General features: G+C 34.9%; 1 protein-coding gene across 1 annotated transcript in view; it reads right to left on the reverse strand.

Annotated features, from left to right (window-relative positions):
- The window catches only part of ABCB5 (ATP binding cassette subfamily B member 5), a 137,352-nt gene that overhangs the window by 29,255 nt on the left and 87,394 nt on the right, over positions 1-20,703 (reverse strand). Inside the window, exons 17-22 of the mRNA XM_025930030.2 lie at positions 18,487-18,630; positions 17,468-17,572; positions 17,214-17,291; positions 12,913-12,996; positions 3,963-4,166; positions 955-1,055 (exon numbers count right to left, since the gene is read on the reverse strand). Of these exons, the coding sequence (XP_025785815.2) occupies positions 955-1,055; positions 3,963-4,166; positions 12,913-12,996; positions 17,214-17,291; positions 17,468-17,572; positions 18,487-18,630 (716 nt within the window). The remainder of the gene's footprint in view (positions 1-954; positions 1,056-3,962; positions 4,167-12,912; positions 12,997-17,213; positions 17,292-17,467; positions 17,573-18,486; positions 18,631-20,703) is intronic.

Genomic DNA, 20,703 nt, shown 5'->3' on the forward strand with positions numbered 1-20,703 from the left:
GAGAAAGTGAGTTTTTTAAAATAATGATTATTATAGAGAAAACAGAAAACATAATGATTCTCTCTATAGCTATACACTCTATAGCTCATTGTAACAGTTGCCTCTGTATACTTTCAAATGAGAGGACAAGTCTGTGAATGAACAGCTAATGAGACTTGGAGAGATTTGGTTTTGAAGCATTTAGAAATATTTTCTTTTTTTTTTTTTTTTTCTCAACGTTTATTTATTTTTGGGACAGAGAGAGACAGAGCATGAACAGGGGAGGGGCAGAGAGAGAGGGAGACACAGAATCGGAAACAGGCTCCAGGCTCCGAGCCATCAGCCCAGAGCCCGACGCGGGGCTCGAACTCACGGACCGCGAGATCGTGACCTGGCTGAAGTCGGACGCTTAACCGACTGAGCCACCCAGGCGCCCCTAGAAATATTTTCTATTGTAATCTTTCACTAGCACAAAAAATAGTGGAAATTAAAAGGTGGTATCAATCACAAGCATGAGTGTAAAATAAAATAGTACAAAGCTATCTCTCTGATAAAGTAATACAAATAGTATCATTAAGTAAATGTGATAAGGAGGACTAGTTTAAAATTAAAAGGAGTGATCACATTTGTTATGTATACATTCATTTTCAAATATGAACTATTTTAGAGATTCAGTATAAAGGGCTGAGCAATCTTATTTTCTTTCTTGAATATGTTATTTCCTCAATTTTGTTTCAGGAAAATAATAAAAATGTGCATAGTTCATAGCAATGTGGGAGGACCTAAAATTTTCTACTTGTGCTTGTTCTCAGTTCTCCTCTTGATGAGGTCATATGAGAAATTCTGATATGCCATTATTAGGAAAGATTCCAGAGCAAATGAATTGGCAGGCAAACCACTGAAGTCATCCAGGAAGGCTGCCTTCACAGGGACAACTATAGTTAGTGAATGGACTCAGTACGAATCTACAATCACCTGTGCTGTGTCTGAAGCATCTCCTTGTATGTTCGCTCAAAGGCTTTTTCTCTTGTTAATGACACTATAGTCCGAATATTTCCCACAGCTTCAGTTGCTACCTTATAAAATAGGACAATAAGATAGAGAAATAAGATTAGTAATGGTTAACTTCTCTGTCTGTGAATTCCAGTCACTTATACTGGGGGCATATTAAATAAAGCATTAAGTCAATAAGTTTTCCTGACAAGTTTTCTTAGCTTCTTTTTTTCTTTCCCAAAAACAATACAGGAAAATAACATTTTAGGATAATAGGCTCAAGGACGATTTTTAAAAAGATTTAGTCGGCTGATCTAAATTCAGTCCCCTTCAGGTCTTCACTGAATTTCTATTTAAACTGGTTCCAGGGGTGCCTGTGTGGCCTTGTCGGTTAAGCGTCCGACTTTGGCTCAGGTTATGATCTCGCAGTTCGTGGGTTTGGGCCATGCATCGAGCTCTGTGCTGATAGCTCAGAACCTGGAGCCTGTGTCTGCTTCTCTCTTTGCCCCTCCCCTGCTCACACTCTGTCTCTGTGTCTCTGTCTCTCTCTCAGAAATAATAAATGTTAAAAACAATTTTTTAAAACTGGTTCCATAGTCAGAGAGATCAAACATTAGCATTATGTCATTTGCAATTGTGCAAAGGAATTATGAGATAATTCAAGAAGACAGTAAAAAGAATCAAATAATTACTTACTTGTAATTATTGTCTGACTCTAGCACAGAAATGCGAATAGCAACCCCCCAAAAAACTCAGAAACACTGCAGTAAAGTCATATGGGTATGACTATTAAATGCTGCATAAGATACAGCCATTTCTCATTTTGATGTTTGTGAACTTAAAAGATATTTAATTCATATATAATTAATGATTTTCCATATTTATATAATTTTTGAAAAGAAGATTCCTTCTTTTAATCACATGGGATCCAAAATGGAAGAGACTTTTGGCTTAGAATAGCTTGTTGGACATGAGAACACACGTTGACTTGAAAGAGAAACTTCCTGCTTTCACATTGTTTCTAGAATGGCAGAGTGGATTGAGGGACAGAGGAAGACCTGGATGGACGCCCAGTGTTATTTAAAGAATAGCTTGGGTTACAGGAGAGAATCAGATTTCTGGAGGTGGGCAGGACATCCAGATTCTGCTCTCAATTTTGACTTTGAGTTGTTCTAAATTCTCATTAATTTCAAAGTAAACTCAAAGAAACCTCCATTTGTAAAATACTATGTAGTATGCAAGAAAAATAGGTGAAAGTGCTAAAACCTTGAGGAAAAAAATGAACAAAAAAATCTTTAAGTCTGAAAAGTAAAACATTTGATGATTTGTCCAAATCTACATATGCAACTGAAGAAGGACCAATGTGCTTTATTTGGTATTTGGTAAATAGATTAAAAGCTACTGAGGAAGACACAGACTGTTTGTTTGATTAGAGTTACTGATTGTATAGTCTGAAGTTATTTTAATAATATGAAAAGGAAAAATTAAGGATACATATACAATTAAAGCTCATGACATAAAAATTAGGATGAGTAAAATACAATCAATTAGGGCCCCATTAATTTTGGAATTTGTGATAATTTTCACCACAGGGAGGGCCAAACAACTTTTCACTGTCTCTGAGGCAAATGTATGCTAAATAATTCAGTCTCTACTGCCCAGAGATTCCAAGTGTCCTCATCTAAGTCAAGAAAGGTAGAAAGGTCCAAGGGTCACACAAGCCGAATTTTGATGAGTCATGTGCTTGGCATCCCTATTCATGAATATTCATGCTATTTATAGTGTGCCAATGGTGATAGTCACTGTGATATAGACCATAACTGGTATTAAAATCATTTCTATAATCAGAGGATGTTCACCCAAGTGATAAAGGTCTTTGAAACTATATCATGAGAGGAATAGCTTAAAGACCTGGGGATGGGTGACTAAGAGGAGACTTGGCATTTAACGATGTGGCTTCCTAAAAGCTGCCACAAGAAACAGGCTTTGGACCTCTACTGAGATGAAAGCCAAGCAATGTAGAAGGCCACCAAAAACAAATAAGTAAACAAACAACCTCCTCCAAAAAACCCCCAAAACAACCCCAAACTGCCTACGAGCCAAAGGCTATTCAAAGGTAGGCAGCTTGAGAAAGTAATGCACTGCCTACCACTGGAAGGAAAGGACAGGTAAAAGACAGACAAGGGATTCCTTCTTTAGGTAAGTGGTTGGATTAAATGATATTTCTTTTAATTCTTACATGTTATGATATTATAATACTAATGTTTCCCTAAATCTCCAATAGAATGATTTATTTTTATAAATAATGATTGATCCTGAGAAGCTTAAATATGACAAAGCATTTTCCCAGTATTTAAATTATTGTTCATTTTAATCGGTATAAAGATGGTCCTTGTTTCTAAAGCCTTATTTTAGGCACTATCAATAGTAGCAAATTGCCTTATTTTCAGTAACTGTTATATTTCCTCCTCATTTTGAAAAATAAAATAACTAAAATCATTTAAGAAAATTTAATTACCCAACAATCAGAGAATGGGGAATCATGATGTTAGCAAATTCCCCCATGGTAATATGGCTGGCACCACTGAGTGCTTACTGTCTTCCAGACACTATCCTAAAATGTCTTACATAGAATAATGCTAAATGTTATATGTACTACTTACAAAAATCTGAAAATGGTATTATTATTATTACCACTTTACAGAGAAAGAAATTGAAGTTCAGAAAGGTTGACATAACTTGCTCATATGATACATTTGTTAGTAATAGAATCTGAATTCTAATTCAGCCAATTTGACTCTAGGGACTATGTTCTAAATCATGAATCCTACTACTATAGCATGTCTACACCCCATCCTAAACTAGTCTGTATGCATTTCAGTGAATGTACTTTACAGATTCCTAAGAAAGAAAGTTAACATACTGTAAAAATGGGAACTCTCATTGTTTTCCTCTTAAAATGTTATGATGGTAACAAGTCTTTATTTTACCTTCCCAGCACGCTTAAATTCTCGCTTATCCTTATTGGCAAATCCAGTTATAGCTGTGGCTTCAATCATTCCTGTCAGAGCAAGTATTGGAGCAATACTCAGAATCAAGAGTGTCATCTCCCATCCATATATGAAGGAAATGATAACTGACAGTCCCATGTTAGTTGCATTTTGTGTTAAGACACCAATCCTTGAACCTGTTACCTATAATCAGACAGATTTGGGGGGAAAAAGTCAATTAATTTTATATTTACAAGAATTTCTGTTATAGTTTCTTACAAGACAGGCTTTCTTTTTTAGGATTTATACTTACATTTTTATTTTGAGCTTGTACTTAGAGATTAAATAATACCCATACTTTAAAAACTGTCCTCTACTAAGGAGTGATTATGCTTTGTTTACTTTATGTTGGATATCATTGTCCTTTGACATGTCCCTGTCATTCTCTGAATATGTCCTTACTTTCTTTCTTTTTTTTTTTTTTTCTTAAATTTTTTTTTCAACGTTTATTTATTTTTGGGACAGAGAGAGACAGAGCATGAACGGGGGAGGGGCAGAGAGAGAGGGAGACACAGAATCGGAAACAGGCTCCAGGCTCTGAGCCATCAGCCCAGAGCCCGACGCGGGGCTCGAACTCCCGGACCGCGAGATCGTGACCTGGCTGAAGTCGGACGCTTAACCGACTGCGCCACCCAGGCGCCCCTATGTCCTTACTTTCTGACACAAAAAGGTTCTCCAGACTCTATCCCTGGAATCTAACATTTCTTCAAGATGTCCTAGTTTCTTGGACAAAGTTATTTAGAAGTAAATATATGGTGTTAGTTGTGCTAATTATTAATGGAGTATCAGTGGACAGAACTGGGGTGTGTGTGTGTGTGTGTGTGTGTGTGTGTGTGTGTGTGTGTATGTGTGTGTGTACAGATGTATGCACAAACTGAAATCTGTATTTTTCTGTTTATGTATCTTGAAGTCCATGAATTCACATCAATATCTCCAATACCAATCCAACACCACAGAGTTATTTTCAGTTTTGTGCCTTCTTATATTTGTTACCCCCATCTGCAACAGTGATAAACCTGGCTCCCATCTTTAATAGATTTATGTGATCAAGCTCTCTGTAGATAACCAATCTGACATCATGGCCCCTATTTATCTCTTGTAGGGATACCCTTCTCATTCTGGTCTGGCGTGGCTTTCCCACACCAGGCTGCCACCACACAAGGAAGCGTAACTCACCATATGTGGACTCCAAAAGCCAACATTCCCCTTTCTCCTACAATGATGGAGGAGCTGGCACTCTTGGTCACTATACCACAGTAGTGCTGAATTGAATGATTGATACTATATATTAAGAGGTATGCTTTGGATATTGTATCTTGTATTCCATTTTGAGCATTTTATAATTTGATTTCATTGAGAAAAAGTCTAAAGCAGCATTATCAAGATAGAAAAGGAGTTGGAAACATCATGGTAAAAGGTAATTTAAAGAAATTCTAAAAGAAAATCTCAAAATAAGTAGAAATATCTTTATAACTATTTTACAAGAACTAAATGTCTTATGAATCAACTTTCAGTGGGACACATGATAAGTAATAAACTGAAATGTTAAATTCCTTTAGTGCTAGGATGAAAAAATGAGAACCCCATTTACCTAGAAAAACAGGTATAATCAACAGAGATATCAATTCATATTTTAAAAGATTTAATTTGTTATGATCATGAAAATATGACCATTGGAAAAGGTTTGGATTATGTTAAAATTTACATCCTTTCAAACAAATACACAAACATATTCAGATTGGATTATTGTGTATATGTAGCTTTGTATCCTGCTTTTATCCCTTTACATTATACTGTAAGCTTTTTCCTGGGTCACTGAATAGTCTTCAAAAAATATTTAGATTGCTTCCAACTTTACTAAAATAGAGACGTAATGAGCACCTTTGTGCATAATTTTTATGCTCATTTTTTATTTCCTAATGTTGAAAACCTAGACTAGAGGTATATGTTAAAGGGTATACATTCTTACATTCTTGATATTGTCAAATTTCTTCTCTAGAAGATTATATCAGTTTTTACTAAAGTACCCCCAAATTAGTATCATCATTACAAATAACAACAATAAAAAGCCCTACCTCCCTAAAGGCTCTGTCTTATTCCTAAATAAATTTTTTCTAGCTTCAGCTTCAAGACTGTATTTGGTAATCTGCTCTTTCCCCTTTTCTTGATAAACTATTAAAGAAAACTCCAAAAATGTAAAAACAAGTAACAACTGCAAACATCAAACAAACCATTAAATAATGAAAACTAAGACAACACATAAAGTATTTTAAGGGTCTTAGCATGTTATACATTAACTCTAAGACCTATGAGGCTGAAATATGAATGTCATTTGCTACTTAATACTGATTTACACTCTGTCTCTTGACAGTTGAAGAATGATGCTGGAGATAAAAGATGTTGAGATGTATGTTATGGGATGGATTGTGTTTCCCCCCATCCCAAATTTACATTTTGAGGTCCTGACTCCAAGTTTCTCAGAATGTGGCTATATTTGTATTTGAGATCTTTATTTTTCGTTTATTTATTTATTTTTGAGAGAGAAAGAGAGAGAGAGAGAGCGCTCACAAGTAGGGGGAGATGCAGAGAGAGAGAGAGAGAGAGAGAGAATGCGTGAATGCAAATCAGGCTTCAGGCTTTGTGGTGTCAGCACAGAGCCCAATGCAGTCTCAAACCCTGCATCAAACAAACTGTGAGATCATGACCTGAGCAGAAATCAGATGCTTAACTGACTGAGCTACCCAGGTGCCCTGGAAATGAGGTCTTTAAAGAGGTAAAGTAAGTTAAGTTCAAATAAAGTCTCTAGTGTGAGCCCTACTCCAGTATGACTGATGTCCTTATAAACAAAGGAAATTTGAGGCACCTGGGTAGTGCAGTTGGTTAAGTATCCAACTTCAGCTCAGGTCATGATCTCACAGTTCATGAGTTCGAGCCTCATGTTGGGCTCTGTGTTGACAGATCAGAGCCTGGAATATGCTTCAGATTCTGTGTCTCCCTCTCTCTCTGCCTCTCTCCTGCTCACACTCTATCTCGCCCTCTCTCTCTTTCTCTCAAAAGTAAATAAAAATTTTAAAAAAATTTAAAAAAAGAAAAGGAAATTTGAATGCAGATAGGTACTCACATATGGGAAGGACTATAGGAGGACACAGTAAGAAGATAGCTATCTACAAGTCAAGCACAAAGGATTCAAAATGAAACCAATCCTGCTGACACCTTGATCTTGGACTTCCAATCAGAACTGTGAGGAAATAAATTACTGTTGTGTAAGCCACCCAGTCTGTGGTAACTTTTGTTATGGCAGCCCTAGCAAATGAATACACTTAACATGTTCCTCTCCTCCCACCTAGCTGCCTTTTAGGGATGGTGGTAGAATAAGAAGAATCTGAATTTAGTTTTCCTGTTCCAGGAAGAATTAACAGAAAAAACAGACATTTGGCCTTGAAAAATATTACAAGAACTGAAGGAAAATAGAACAGAGTCTTAAAGACCTAGAGGATAATGTAACTCTGAAAAGAATTTAGGACTGGAATCAGAGGAAATTTAGTTAAACTTCCATAGATCCTTTAGCAACATGCATGAATATACAAATTTTTCTTGGAAATTAAAAACAGGAAGTCATGATTAAATAATTCTTGAGATAAGAATTGTTTATGGATTATTACTATATCTATGGAATTTTGCTAAATTTAGAAAATACAACTTTTGTAAGAAAATGATAGTGTACAAAGAGGGATGGCTAGCATAAGAAAATAAATGACAGAAAACTCAGTATGCAATTGTAGAAAAAAAATTCCATATGATAGGATTTCTGTTTCTGGTTAACATGGAGTAACAGGAAATAGATTTATCCTCCCATCTGAAACAAAGGCAGAGATGGGAAACAAACAAGGTGAACCCTATGATTGCCCCAGTTTGGCCCTTGAAAGAGCTTCCAGGCTAAAGTGGAGGGTAAGTGAACTAAGACAGAGCCTAACAGACTCCCAAAGTTAAGTAGATAAAACTGAGAATCTGGGGCATGGAGAATCTCAAGGAAGCTAGAGTTTGCAGTATAGAACACCAGAGAAGAGAGAGGTACACAGAAAGAGAAATATGGGTATCTGCAGAGGGTCCTTCTTGAATATTCAGCTAAGTAGTGCATGTGTGAGGGCTGGGAATAGTTTCCAGTCACACCAGTCAGACTGGAAAACTTCATATCCTCATAGGGCATTGGGTAGAGTATGTAGAAAGGTCTTACCTCAGTAGGCTCTTGTCCTAACAAACCTTAAAATAAGACCCAAAAGGATTAGACTGTTCCAGGTAACTGAATTCCAGAGGAAAAAAAAAAAAAGAATATTTCTAGAAATATAAAAATATCCAGCACCCCAAAATGTTATATTTACAATGTGTGCCATCTTGTAAAAAATTACCAGATATGCAAAACAGCAAAATAGGACCCATGATGGCATAAAAATCAATCAATTAAACTAACCCACAACTGACACAAATGTTAGACTTAGTAGATAATGATATTAAAAGTTATCATGGTATAACATATATTCAAGAAGTTAAGAGATAAGGAACATACAAAAAAGATCCACATCAAAATTTTACAAAGGCAAATTTCAGAGTCCATAAAGTTTTATTGGAGCACAGTCATGGTCTTTCTTTACCTATTGTCAGTGGCTATCTTAGAATTATAATGATGGAATTGAGTAGTTGCTAGAGAAACCATATGTGCCACTCTCCTCACTTTGTACTGTTGCTCAGTGTGCTACAAATCTGTGATGCAATTATAATTTGACAGCATGTTGAATGCCACATGAATTGCTATACTGTGACATTGTATCTTAGTTTTAAAAATTACCATTGTATGTACATCATCTAAAAATAAGAAAGGAAGAGAAGAGTAGACTTTGAATGTCCTTTTAAGGCATAATGGACTGTGGATTACTTTTTCTGATCAGATATCACAGTGTTGTTTTTATTATGCTATAAAGTACTACATAGTACTAAAAATATATAAAATAGGTCAACATTTTCAGATGAAGCACTCATCATTATATTCTTAATTCACAAGAAACCAACATTCAGAAAATTTGGAAAATTTTAAGTGGAATATCTGATTTCAGTAGAATTTCTTCATAAAACTGAAAAGTGAAAATGAAGCTGACACCAAAGTAAGTTTCTGAGTGGCTCATTCATTAGTTAAGCAAAGAAAATCAGTTATGGATAATGAGTTAATTAAATCATGTTTAATTGCAGCAGAGGAAGAAATGTGTTTAGTGAGCTTAAACCTATTATCAGATGATGATTAACCTTTTGGTAAGAACAGTTGCTCAAAAAGTGGACAACACTGCAGCAACACCAACAGCAATAAAAAACCAGGTAGCTTTTTTGAATAGTTTTCCCTGGCTCTTGATGAGTTGACATATGTTACTGGTACTGGTACTGGTAAATCAGGAGCCAATGCTGAGTTTGAAGTGACTAAAAAATTTGTTACTATAAATGGTCTGTGTGGAGCAACTACAGGTGATAATATTTTCAAAGAAGTTAAGAAAAAATGAAGTCATTATAAACTGAAGTGGAATCTACTAAGATATATTACAACTGATGGTGGTAAGATTTATAGAGTAGAAAAAAAAAGCTTAGTTGGACAAATTTACAAACTGTGAAAATGTAAGATGTTTAAAGCCCAAGTTTATTTCCTGTATTGTTTATCAGCAGGTATTTTGTGGAAAATAACATCACACTTTATTGGACCAGTATGGTCAATGGTGAAGTTCATTTACTCTTATAGATTTAACTATTTTTATTTCTATTTTTGTGAAATATGGAAGATGAATATCTTGACTTGTCTTACCACACAACAGTTTGAGGGTTTAGCAATGATAAGGTTTCACTGAAATATTTTGAGTTCAGGGTTGAGACTGAAATTTTCCTTTACAAGAACTACCTTTAACCACTCTGGCTTTGGATATTAGCTTTTGCTGTAGACGTGGTAATGTTTCTTAATGAATTCAACCTAGAGTGGTAAGGCAAAACAACAATTACTTGCCAATGTTATACTATGGTAAAGTCATTTTGATGATTGCTAACATTTTTTGAATCACAAAAAATATCAAACTGTTTTTATATACTTCCTATGTCAAAAAGTTAAATCAGGAAATGAGGTCACTCCTGTCCAGGGAATGATATTCTAGTTCTACCTAATCAATTCATCTGGTTCTTGGAATTAATAAATGAAGTTTTTATGATTTCTTGGGGCTATATAATTATAGTTCTGATGAGAAGAATTCTTGGAACTAACATTGTATCTGTCAGTGGTATATCAAGTGCACATTGTGGCATGAATAACACACTTTCTTGTGGACAAAAATGAGGTAACACTTTTGGGTGATGAAAAGGGGTTGCTAAAATATACAGAAATAATACCTTGTAATTTTGTGGAACCTAGATTCCCAAGGAATCTAAAATGGCTTTGTACCTTTAATAACACTATATGTTACACAGAAAATAGTCTGTTGACAGATGTATGGCAATAAGCCATAACCTTGGGCTGAAATAATATCAGTTAAATTGGTTGTATTCAGTAAACTATTTCAGGAATCATGTTGTTCCATGACTTTATTTTACTAACATGTTTTTCTCATGACTCTCATAGTACCAGAGTTTCTAAAAATGGCTAAGGGTGGGGCGCCTGGGTGGCGCAGTTGGTTAAGCGTCCGACTTCAGCCAGGTCACGATCTTGCGGTCTGTGAGTTTGAGCCCCGCATCAGGCTCTGGGCTGATGGCTCAGAGCCTGGAGCCTGTTTCCAATTCTGTGTCTCCCTCTCTCTCTGCCCCTCCCCCATTCATGCTCTGTCTCTCTCTGTCCCCAAAATAAATAAACGTTGAAAAAAAATTTTTTAAATAAAAAAAAAATAAATAAAAAAAAATGGCTAAGGATGTATATATTTTTGGCCATTAGTAAAGGTTACAAAATAATATTTACTATTATTAAGGAGCTAGTTTGTGGACACTTATGCTAATATGTATGATAAAATAAAATTTAACTGAAATTACATGATGAAGAAACTGAAATGGAATATGCCTTAAATTGATACAATAGGAAATATGACCCCGAATAATTATTTCCTAATTCATCTCTAGTCTAGTGTGTGTTTGTGAGAAAATACATAGTAGATAAACAGGATTGGTAAATAATTCTTCCTTCTGCAGAAAGAGTATCCATTCAAGTTAGATACGAACCTACCTTTATATTGCAAAGCAAGTGTTTGTGTGAATTAATTACATGGTAGTGGACACAGACTTACTCTTACAAAACTTCTTTTCTTATTCTGCTTTCTAAATTCAACAGCTTTAAAATCTGCCATGAGTAATTCAATCATTTATTCTTTAGCTATTACTTTTTATTCAATGCAAATGGTCTTACTTGCCCAGAAATTATTATGAGACCAACATTTACAAATTGGAACAAGAAAGTTTCCAGTGATCAAACAGAATTAGTCAGATGCTTGTAAGCAATCAGGCTGACAAATGTTTTCATTAATTTTTCTCAATGAAAGACAACACTATTTGTTAAAAACAACTAATGAATGTAAGGAAAGTAATGTTGGTCTTTCAGTTCTAATTTGTTCTTTTGGCTGAAGCAAATACTTGCTAAAAGAGATGATATAATATATATAAAATATGGCTGCTAGCAGAATTTCACTGGGATTGTAAAAATGTTGAATGATAGATAGTAAGAAAAAAAGAGCACAGTAAAGAAAAAGAAAAAAAATGGCAAATTTTGTGGAATGGGGATTCTACTGGAATTATAGGGATATTTCTGCCTAATATGTGAACCCTACAATTCCTAAACATAGAAATTGTCATTCTATTATGCTATGTAAGATTAATGCTACGCTCCTTACTTAACTATTAAGTGAATATTATTCATGATTTTTTCCACTTATGCGAGTAAAATTGATTCCTTAGCCTTATTTAAAAAAATTAAATTTTTTTTAACATTTATTTTTGAGAGACAGAGAACGACAGAGAACGAGCAGGGGAGGGGCAGAGAGAGAGGGAGACATAGAATCTGAAGCAGACTCCAGGCTCTGTGCTGTCACACAGGGCCCCATGCAGGGCTCGAACCCACGAACCAGGAGATCATGACCTCAGCCACCCAGGTGATTAACCGACTGAGCCACCCAGGCGCCCCTATTTTAAAATTTAAATTCTATCTAATAAATTTAGGGCATTGTCTTCCAAATAATGAAAAGAGTTCAGAAAAAAAAAAAAAAAGATGATGCCACTTTTCCTCTTGAACTCTTTCTACATCAAAACATTAGTTTTGCAAACCATTATGGATGCACATGAATATTAACTGTAACCAACTTGTTCTATTATTTGGTAATACAAATCTACCCTTAGAAGGAAAAACTACACTTTCTTCTTTTATTAAAACTTCTAAATTGTGTGTGTGTGTTTTCATTTTGTTACTTTTTCTAGTCTTACTATTTAATTCAGAGCTCTTTAACTCATTTGTAGTATCTTCTTTAGTCCTCTGGTTATCCTATTACAATTGCTAAATCTTTTTTTCCCCCTTTTTTCCTATTTTTTTATATGAATATATATAGTTGACATACAATGTTATTATTAGTTTCAGGTATACAATGTAGTGATTCAATGAAATCTTTTTTTGTTTTGTTTTGTTTTGTTAAAAATATCCAGAACTGAAAGGTTTCCCTCTTTCCTTTATTGAGAGCTCCCAGTTAGTCTTGAGACTTGCCTGGTCCCCTTAAAGATGTGGGTAATCTTAGTATAGCTCACAAATACGCACTGACACATGTGTGTGTACAGGTATGTATGTGTGTACACATACACACAGAATACACACTCCATTTAAAAATAAAAACAATGTACATACTCCTTGGATTTGTGCTATATCCATGGCTAATATTGTTGTCAAGGCTCCTGTGCTGTTTTCCTTATCATCAAACCAGGAAATATCCTAGAGAAAAAGGAGAATTAATATACGGTTATCAAAAACAAGACAAAACAAAACAAAACAAACCAAACATTGTTATCAAAAAGATTGTTCTCTGATTTATGATTCTGCTCTAAATCAGAAGGCATTTACCTTCTCCCTCACTCACAGGTATTTAATTCTTATAAATAGTATGGATCAAATGACTTTTGTTTCTTACTTCACAAAGATCTATACTTAGATACAAAATGAAGAATGTAAGCCCAATATCTTGGAACCATTACCAATGCTACAGTACTGTATAATAATCAACATCAAAAATGGTCATTTTGAACCACTAAGTAAGTTGTAATTTCAGTGAAGAGCAGACTACTTAAAAAGGTAATGCACAACATGATTTAGAAATATTTCCACAGCTCTCTATCTAAACTGATTAATGATAAAAAGTCTATCTCCTCTTTAGGACCCACTTAGGCAAGATTTTCCCTGATACTTCATATTACTCCTGAGATCCTATAACCACTGGGCATTGCGAGAGGCTAAAGAGGCAAAGAGGCTGATGTAAAACCCCTGTGGCCAAGAAGCATGCAATCTGAAGGAGACAGGTCAAAAATACAAGCAATAAAAGCATAACATTATAGCCAATTTCATTTTCAACAGCAAATAGAGATAGCACTTCTTAGCAGTTCTCAACCTGAGGCATTCTGATTTCCTTTTATTAGCTATTGAATGTTTCCTCCCACTGACTCAAACCACTTAGATCTCTTGTGGATTAAAATCATATGGAGCCTGTCTCTGAAAAATGACTTATTTTTAGTAAGTGAAAAGCCAAAGAATTGTTGGCTTACAGCTCAGCCAGAGCCCGGACACCCAGGTTACATGTTTCAGGCAACTAAGGAAAAAGAAGCATAACAGATAGAAGGCTGTGCATTAATCATACAGTTATGTGAGAAGAAAGTTCCCATGGAGGAATATGACAAGAGAAAGGGTGGGCACAACCCCAGCATGACAGCACTACTCTGTAAGCCCTTGCATTGGGAAGCTGTCCCAAAGAGTTGAGGGTCCAAGATGCCCAAAAGGGCATCCTACAGAAATCACAGTCTGCACTACCAATTGTCCCTTTGAAAACACAGCCCCACTCATGAGCCTAACATATTGTGAACATACATCAGCAATGATAATAACTATAGCATTCTTGAACTGGAAGACATTACCTGTTTTTTTTTTTATTGTTATGCTAAAAAAAAAATTAAGATAAACTTTACATTTTCTAATTATTTCTTTATTTAAACACGGTATGGAACACACAAAGAATTTTTAGATACAATATAAAGTAAAAATGTAGAAAGATAATTTATTATGGAATATTACATTCTTGATTCTAGAGTATCTTCCTATAACACACTAGGTATAGTATATATATGTGACTAGTCTTAGTCATTATCTGATCTTCAATCAGCAAAATGTCCAAAATTACTTTCCAACAAGTCAGTATTGTGTACTCTAGGCACTGTATTCCAGCATATGCCATATGTGCTAAAACATTTAAGTTTCTGGAACATAGCTGGTGTCAAATAAAATTTGGCTTGCTTTCTCTTTTTCTGATGGTAAAATGATTGTAAGTAAGGCTATCAGGTTTTTTGATAGTAGTAAATCCATTTTTTTCCCTGTCAGTAATACGCTAGAAGTAAAAAATACAATAACACTATGATGCCTACACATTTGGTATGTATTTTCTCAATCAATCATCATAACTGTATGAGGTAGATACTATGAATATCCATATTTTATAAATGAGGAAACCGAGGTACTGAGAGATTAAATAACTTGCCCAAGGCCACATAGCTGGCAAGTGCTAAGGCCAGGATTTGAACCTATGCAACCAAATGCCAGAGGTTTTATTCAACTATCCTGTTCTATCTCCCACTGAACTGAAGCATTACAGTTGAGTTTCATTACCTGTTTCTCCTGTGTCAGGACTTAATACCTCAAAAGCTTTTGGAAGTAGCTTTTTGAGATCCCTTAGTGCTTATCATTAATTCTATCATCTCATGATTTAAAGACCCCCCAAAGAAGCCCTAGCCAATCTAATGTAAAGAGAAACAGGCAAAAATACGTATCTGTTCACAAACCCAACAGATCTACAGGTCAATATTTATCATTAGGAAATATAAATTTAGCTTTGAACAATGAATTATTTACAACCATTGAAGTCAGCAACACTTAGAACATTCTTTTCAAGTGGAAGGATGTCAACTAATCAAATAAAATACAGATTTTATACCTATAAAAAGACCACACCTGATTCCATAAATACTTCTACCTCAAATGAGGTTCCAAACTAGTTATAAAAACAACACAAGTCTCAGCATGCTTCTTAAGCCTTAGAAAGCCTTAGGACAACAACACAGGTAATAAGAGTTAGGCTAAACTGCACATTGGGAGCACCCCTTACTATAGACAAAACTGAAATGGGGAAGATATTTATAAAGAAAAGGCCAAATATCCTATTGTTCCCCCTCCATTTTAAGAAAGCAAAGACAAGAAACAAAAAAGAATGCTGAAGGATACAGAGGGAAAACAAACAATCAGCTGGAAGGGGCTGAGTTGAATTTATGGGGGAATATAATAACATCTGATGAATAGTGCAGAGTTTCTGTGTGTATCTTTGTGTGTATTTTTGCAGGACCAGAGTTTTTGGCTTAAAAACTGGGGGCTTCTTATGGGCAGAAGCTACTTTAGCCTAGAGTGTTACTATCCAGCTATTCACTTGACTAACATTAAGAAGAGGATTAATGTCTAGTATTAACCATCAAGATACTGGATTAACAATAACCACTAATTAAACTGGGTGCTGGACTTGAGACTCTTCTACCAAAAGCACACTGAATCTCTAGAAAGGCAGTTCAAAGTAATGTTTGGTTAAGTTATATATTCTTTTGTTCAAAACATTCAGACATTCAGAGAACACTGTCGAAAATCCCTAGAAATTAAAAATAAATTTCCTTGAATATGGAAACATATAAACTCATAAAGAAAAACAAAAATGAGCAGAAACTGTCAATAAGTATGAAATTTTGATTAGCTAATTAAAATTCCACTTTATTTCAAAGATTTGAGGTAAAGACATAAAATGTTCAGAAGTAAAAAAAAAAAATTAAAGTACAAGTTTAGCTTGAGTGAGTTGTGCAGGCATTCACTGGTTTTATAATCCCTCAAGTAGATTTTTTTCTGGCTTAAGGAGAGTCTCCAATTATCTCTGATAGGCCTTTGACCAGAATGTCAGGCATCAACCACTTCAGAGCATCAAGTTGCTATGGGAAACCTTGCACTAGTGGGGTTGAATTTTGTATCTTGTAGTTTCCCAAGAGCACAAAGGCCTGGGCATTTTGTTACGCGGCAGTTCTCTGAGCGCTACTGCTAAAAGTCACAAGAGGTAAAAACTGGTTTTGACAACTCAGCTGGTGTGACAGTAATTCTATTTCTGACAAGAAATGAACTTGGCAGGAAGCTATTTGCTCTTGCACAGGGAGCTCTGGTGACAGAAAGTATGATGAAGGGCTCCAAATGATTACCGGCTTTCAGGGAACCCAATACATCTCAGCCTCCTGAAAGAATTTTAGAAGTGCCAATCTGAGACATTCCTGCCATTTGCCCCTAAGACTCACTTCTCAAGATTACTACTTGATCTACCTATTTTTAGTTATTTCACAGGTATGACTGATCATCTATATATGGCAGGCCAACCCGCCAGCTGGACTGCTACCTGAATTCAGGACTCTTCTGATGAGGACAGAGAGACTGACTGCTTTCAGAAGTGGGGAGTGAGGAAACTTAAGCAGTGCACATGGATGATAACTAGAGGAATTAACTCCTCCTTTTAAAAGATGTTCCCCAATATACTGTAGCTCTTAATTCTTCTTTTCAGTTTTCATTTGGTCTTTCAATCTGATCCTAGTACACTACATTATCCATTAAAAAAAAAAGATTTGTCAAGATAAACGCAAGGAAAAAGGAATGGACTCTAAATATTGTTTTCTGTAAGTTGTATTTTCAAACATAACAATTTTGGACTTGCTTCTATTAGAAAAATAAACTAAGAATTCTAATGTCAGGTGTTGATGGGAGCACAAAAAGCACGCTTTCAAAGGATCAAAGGAAAGATTATGTGAAGAAATTGACTTGAAAAACTACAAGAATATTTAAGAACACATTTTAAATAAGATAAATGAAACACTGACCTGATATAACATGGCTTTAAATGCCAAATGTCTTAATCTCATGGTTAAAATTTCCCCTGCTCTGCCATAAAATAATCCCTGGAAAACAAAAGAAAGGTATATTTATTCTTAACTCTTTTTTCTATTTCTTTGTAACAGTTAATTACTATATTTACTTATTTATACTTTATTATATTTTGTTGTTATTTTCAACTCAGAGAGGATGACATAAAAAGTACTCATGTTCAAACTTGTTTAATTCATTAAAAGCTTACCTGAATGAAATAACTGACAAAGCAAATAACACCCAAAATGACAAATATCATGGAATAAATCTCTGAATCATGCTTTAATGTGGTTTTATCATCATTTTCAAACATCTGAGAAAAAACAGATTTTTTATTCAGGTTATTGGAAGAAAATACAAAAGAAAGAGGAAAAACTAAAACGTCTATCCATCAGGAATTTTTGACTGGATTTCAACATAAGAAAAAGATTATATATACATTTCCTGGGGAAAAGAACTGCACCATTATTCTATTCACTACATTCATTACATATGATAAACAAATGATTTGCTGTCAATTTTCTCACTTAGGCTATGTAAATATGAGATCAGACAATGAGATTATCACAGTATATTTTCAAAGAAACTACCAGTTTGTTTGAATTACTATTTCTATTAACTGCTAATAACTTAGGTTTCTTAATATTATTTTATTTAAGGTATTGACCTGCAGTGTGAGGTCTTTGTACATGTCCCTAGAAATTGTTCCTATAATTAGTAATTATACATATATTGGCATCTATGTTGACACAGCATAGCTGTGCAAATCTGGGACTGAAGACTTAACGTGGCTCAGTCCTTGAATCCAGCAACTCTCCTGAGTCCCTCAGCACAATCCCAAGCTCTTGTTATTTCCTCTCCCTCGTGAGCTGACTGGTAATAAAAAATGGCCATTGTTTGGACTAGTTGAAAGAAGAGTAGTCGTCTTTGTCTATTTTATTGCTTCAGTGCTTTGGAATGCTGATACGGCAGTGGAGTCAAAATTAGAAAACAAAGTAATTTCTTTACTGATTGCCCAGTCAACAAGGCCCAGCCAAGACTTCACAATAGAGGCTGGCTTATCCCCTGAGAACATTAGTTAACCTTCCTATCATGGATCCCACACTATGGGTGACCCACCACAAGTCCCAATTTCCCCATTGCTGAGTCAAAGTACATCAGGTCTGTTCTCTCAGGCTACACTTTGTTTAAAATTGTTAAAAATATTAGCAAATTAGCTTTACTTACAGTTATGATTTTTGCAAAGATGATGGAAAATACTGGATGAACAGCTCCATTTAGAATAGAAGCCAATGTCCCCAGGACCACAGAAAGCCATTCAGACTTGTTTAATTTAAAAATTTTTAACATAGAAACTTCAGGAAGACTTGTCTATGAATAAAATACTTTGGTTAAAACCTCAGTTTGAGAACGTAATGGAACCTAGAGAAGTTAACCAATCTTAAACAGAACCAATAATGTAAAATATCAAATATAATTAGGAGACAAGAGTAAAAGTAGAATATATCTTAGAAAAATTTCACCACCCATATTACCTGATGTCCTCAACACATACAGGAATCTTATCCCAAAGTGACTCTCTGAGCAATTTATCCTTTTGGTATTTCACTGTTACTATCATTTAAAAATTACAGATTAACTCACAAGTTCTGACAGCTAAGACTCACTGAAGAAATGACAGTCATATATTCTTTATTCCTGTTAAACTAGATGGAATATTATACCCTAAGATAAGACAAAAATCTAGGTAGAAATGAAGCAAGACAGAAAGCAAGAATTTTACTAGCTAGCATTTCAAGCTTGAAAGTTTTCTAGTTTCATGACTTATTGACAGAAACATTTATCTAATATCTTAATTTAAAGCTTGTTTTGGGGTTCCCATTTGTAAATAAAATGCTGCAATATCTGAGCATATCACTTAAACTTACCAAGCCTCAGTTTCCTCATCTTTCCAAGGGGGATGATATCATTTCCTATCTTCTTGGATTGTTTTTAGAATTAAGCTTAACTCAGTATTATTACAGAAGAAGGATTATATGATGCAAAATCCTAGGTTTTATACAGAGAAAGCACAATGCAAGTAACCATTCTGTCAGCCCTCCCAGTGGAGAGGTAGCGGTCACAATGATCAGAGGATAAATAATATGATAATGATTTCTCCTTACTCTTGTCCAGCATGCATAGTGGATTTATTTCAGAAATCTAAAATATCTTACGGTTTTGTAGTGAGTAATTATTTTGAATAGGAAAGTAGACAGCAAACTACTAGGCATTTCTTTTTTATTTTAATTAAAAAAATGTTTTTATGTTTACTTATTTTTGAGACACCTAATGAGAGAGAGCACAAATTGGGGAGGGGCAGAGAGAAGAAGATAGAGAATCTAAAGCTGTGCTGTCAGCGCAGAACCCGATGCAGGACTTGAACTCACGAACTGTGAGATCATGACCTGAACTGAAGTTGGACAATTACCTGACTGAGCCACCCAGGTGTCCCTAGGCATTTCATATGTTAAAATCGTCTCTTGGCATTCACTCTAGAAGTAATGACATCTGTGAACCTAATAACAGGAGAATTCTTCGGGAATGATTATAAAATAGTCGTAATTCTTGTGTTAATCTTAGTCTGGCAACTATAATGTAAACTCTTTTGTTTGAACAATAGAACTTTTAAAGTTCTAAGGTATTTATGGTCTATTTTTAGGATGGGTAAACCACAATTATATTGGGTTACTGAATAATCTATTTCCTTTCTAAAGTTTTCTGAAGATCATCATCACAAAAAGCCTCACTTTTCAGTTAGGTGACTGTCCAATATACAGAAATGTATTTCATTTTTTATTTTTTGAAAATTTTTATTAAAAAAAAATTAATGTTTATTTTTGAGAGAGAGAGAGACAGAGTGCGAGCAGGGGAGAGGCAGAAAGAGAGGAAGACACAGAATTTGAAGCAGGCTCTAGGCTCCAGCTATCAGCACAGAGCCTGATGGGGGGCTTGAACTTATAAACTGTGAGATCATGACCTGAGCTGAAGTTGGATGCTTACCCAACTGAGCCCCCCAGGTGCCTCAGAATATACAGAAATTTAAAAAGTTGCATACCAACTCTGTCAAGCACTGAGCACAGATTTTCTGTCAAATTCTTTATAAAATTGCCTCATTTTGCAATGAAACTAAGACTTAGTGTGTGCCAGAACATAATACCAGTAAATTAGAGACAATAAATGTAGGAGGGCTATCTCACTCCTACAGAATAATGTATCTTTTACCTTTTGAAAAATATACAATAACAGGTTAAATGAGTGTTACTGAAATAATGTTATAAAGATAGAAAAGAATAAAGATAAGAACAAAATGAAAGTAAGATCATGAGTTTCCATGTTATGTAAATATGTTATAGGTTATTACATGTTTTAAGAGAATCTGATATAAAAATATATGAAATTATA

Source organism: Puma concolor, chromosome A2 (genome assembly GCF_028749965.1).
Source record: "Puma concolor isolate L17-30 chromosome A2, mPumCon1.1.hap2, whole genome shotgun sequence".
Classification (NCBI taxonomy): domain Eukaryota; kingdom Metazoa; phylum Chordata; class Mammalia; order Carnivora; family Felidae; genus Puma; species Puma concolor.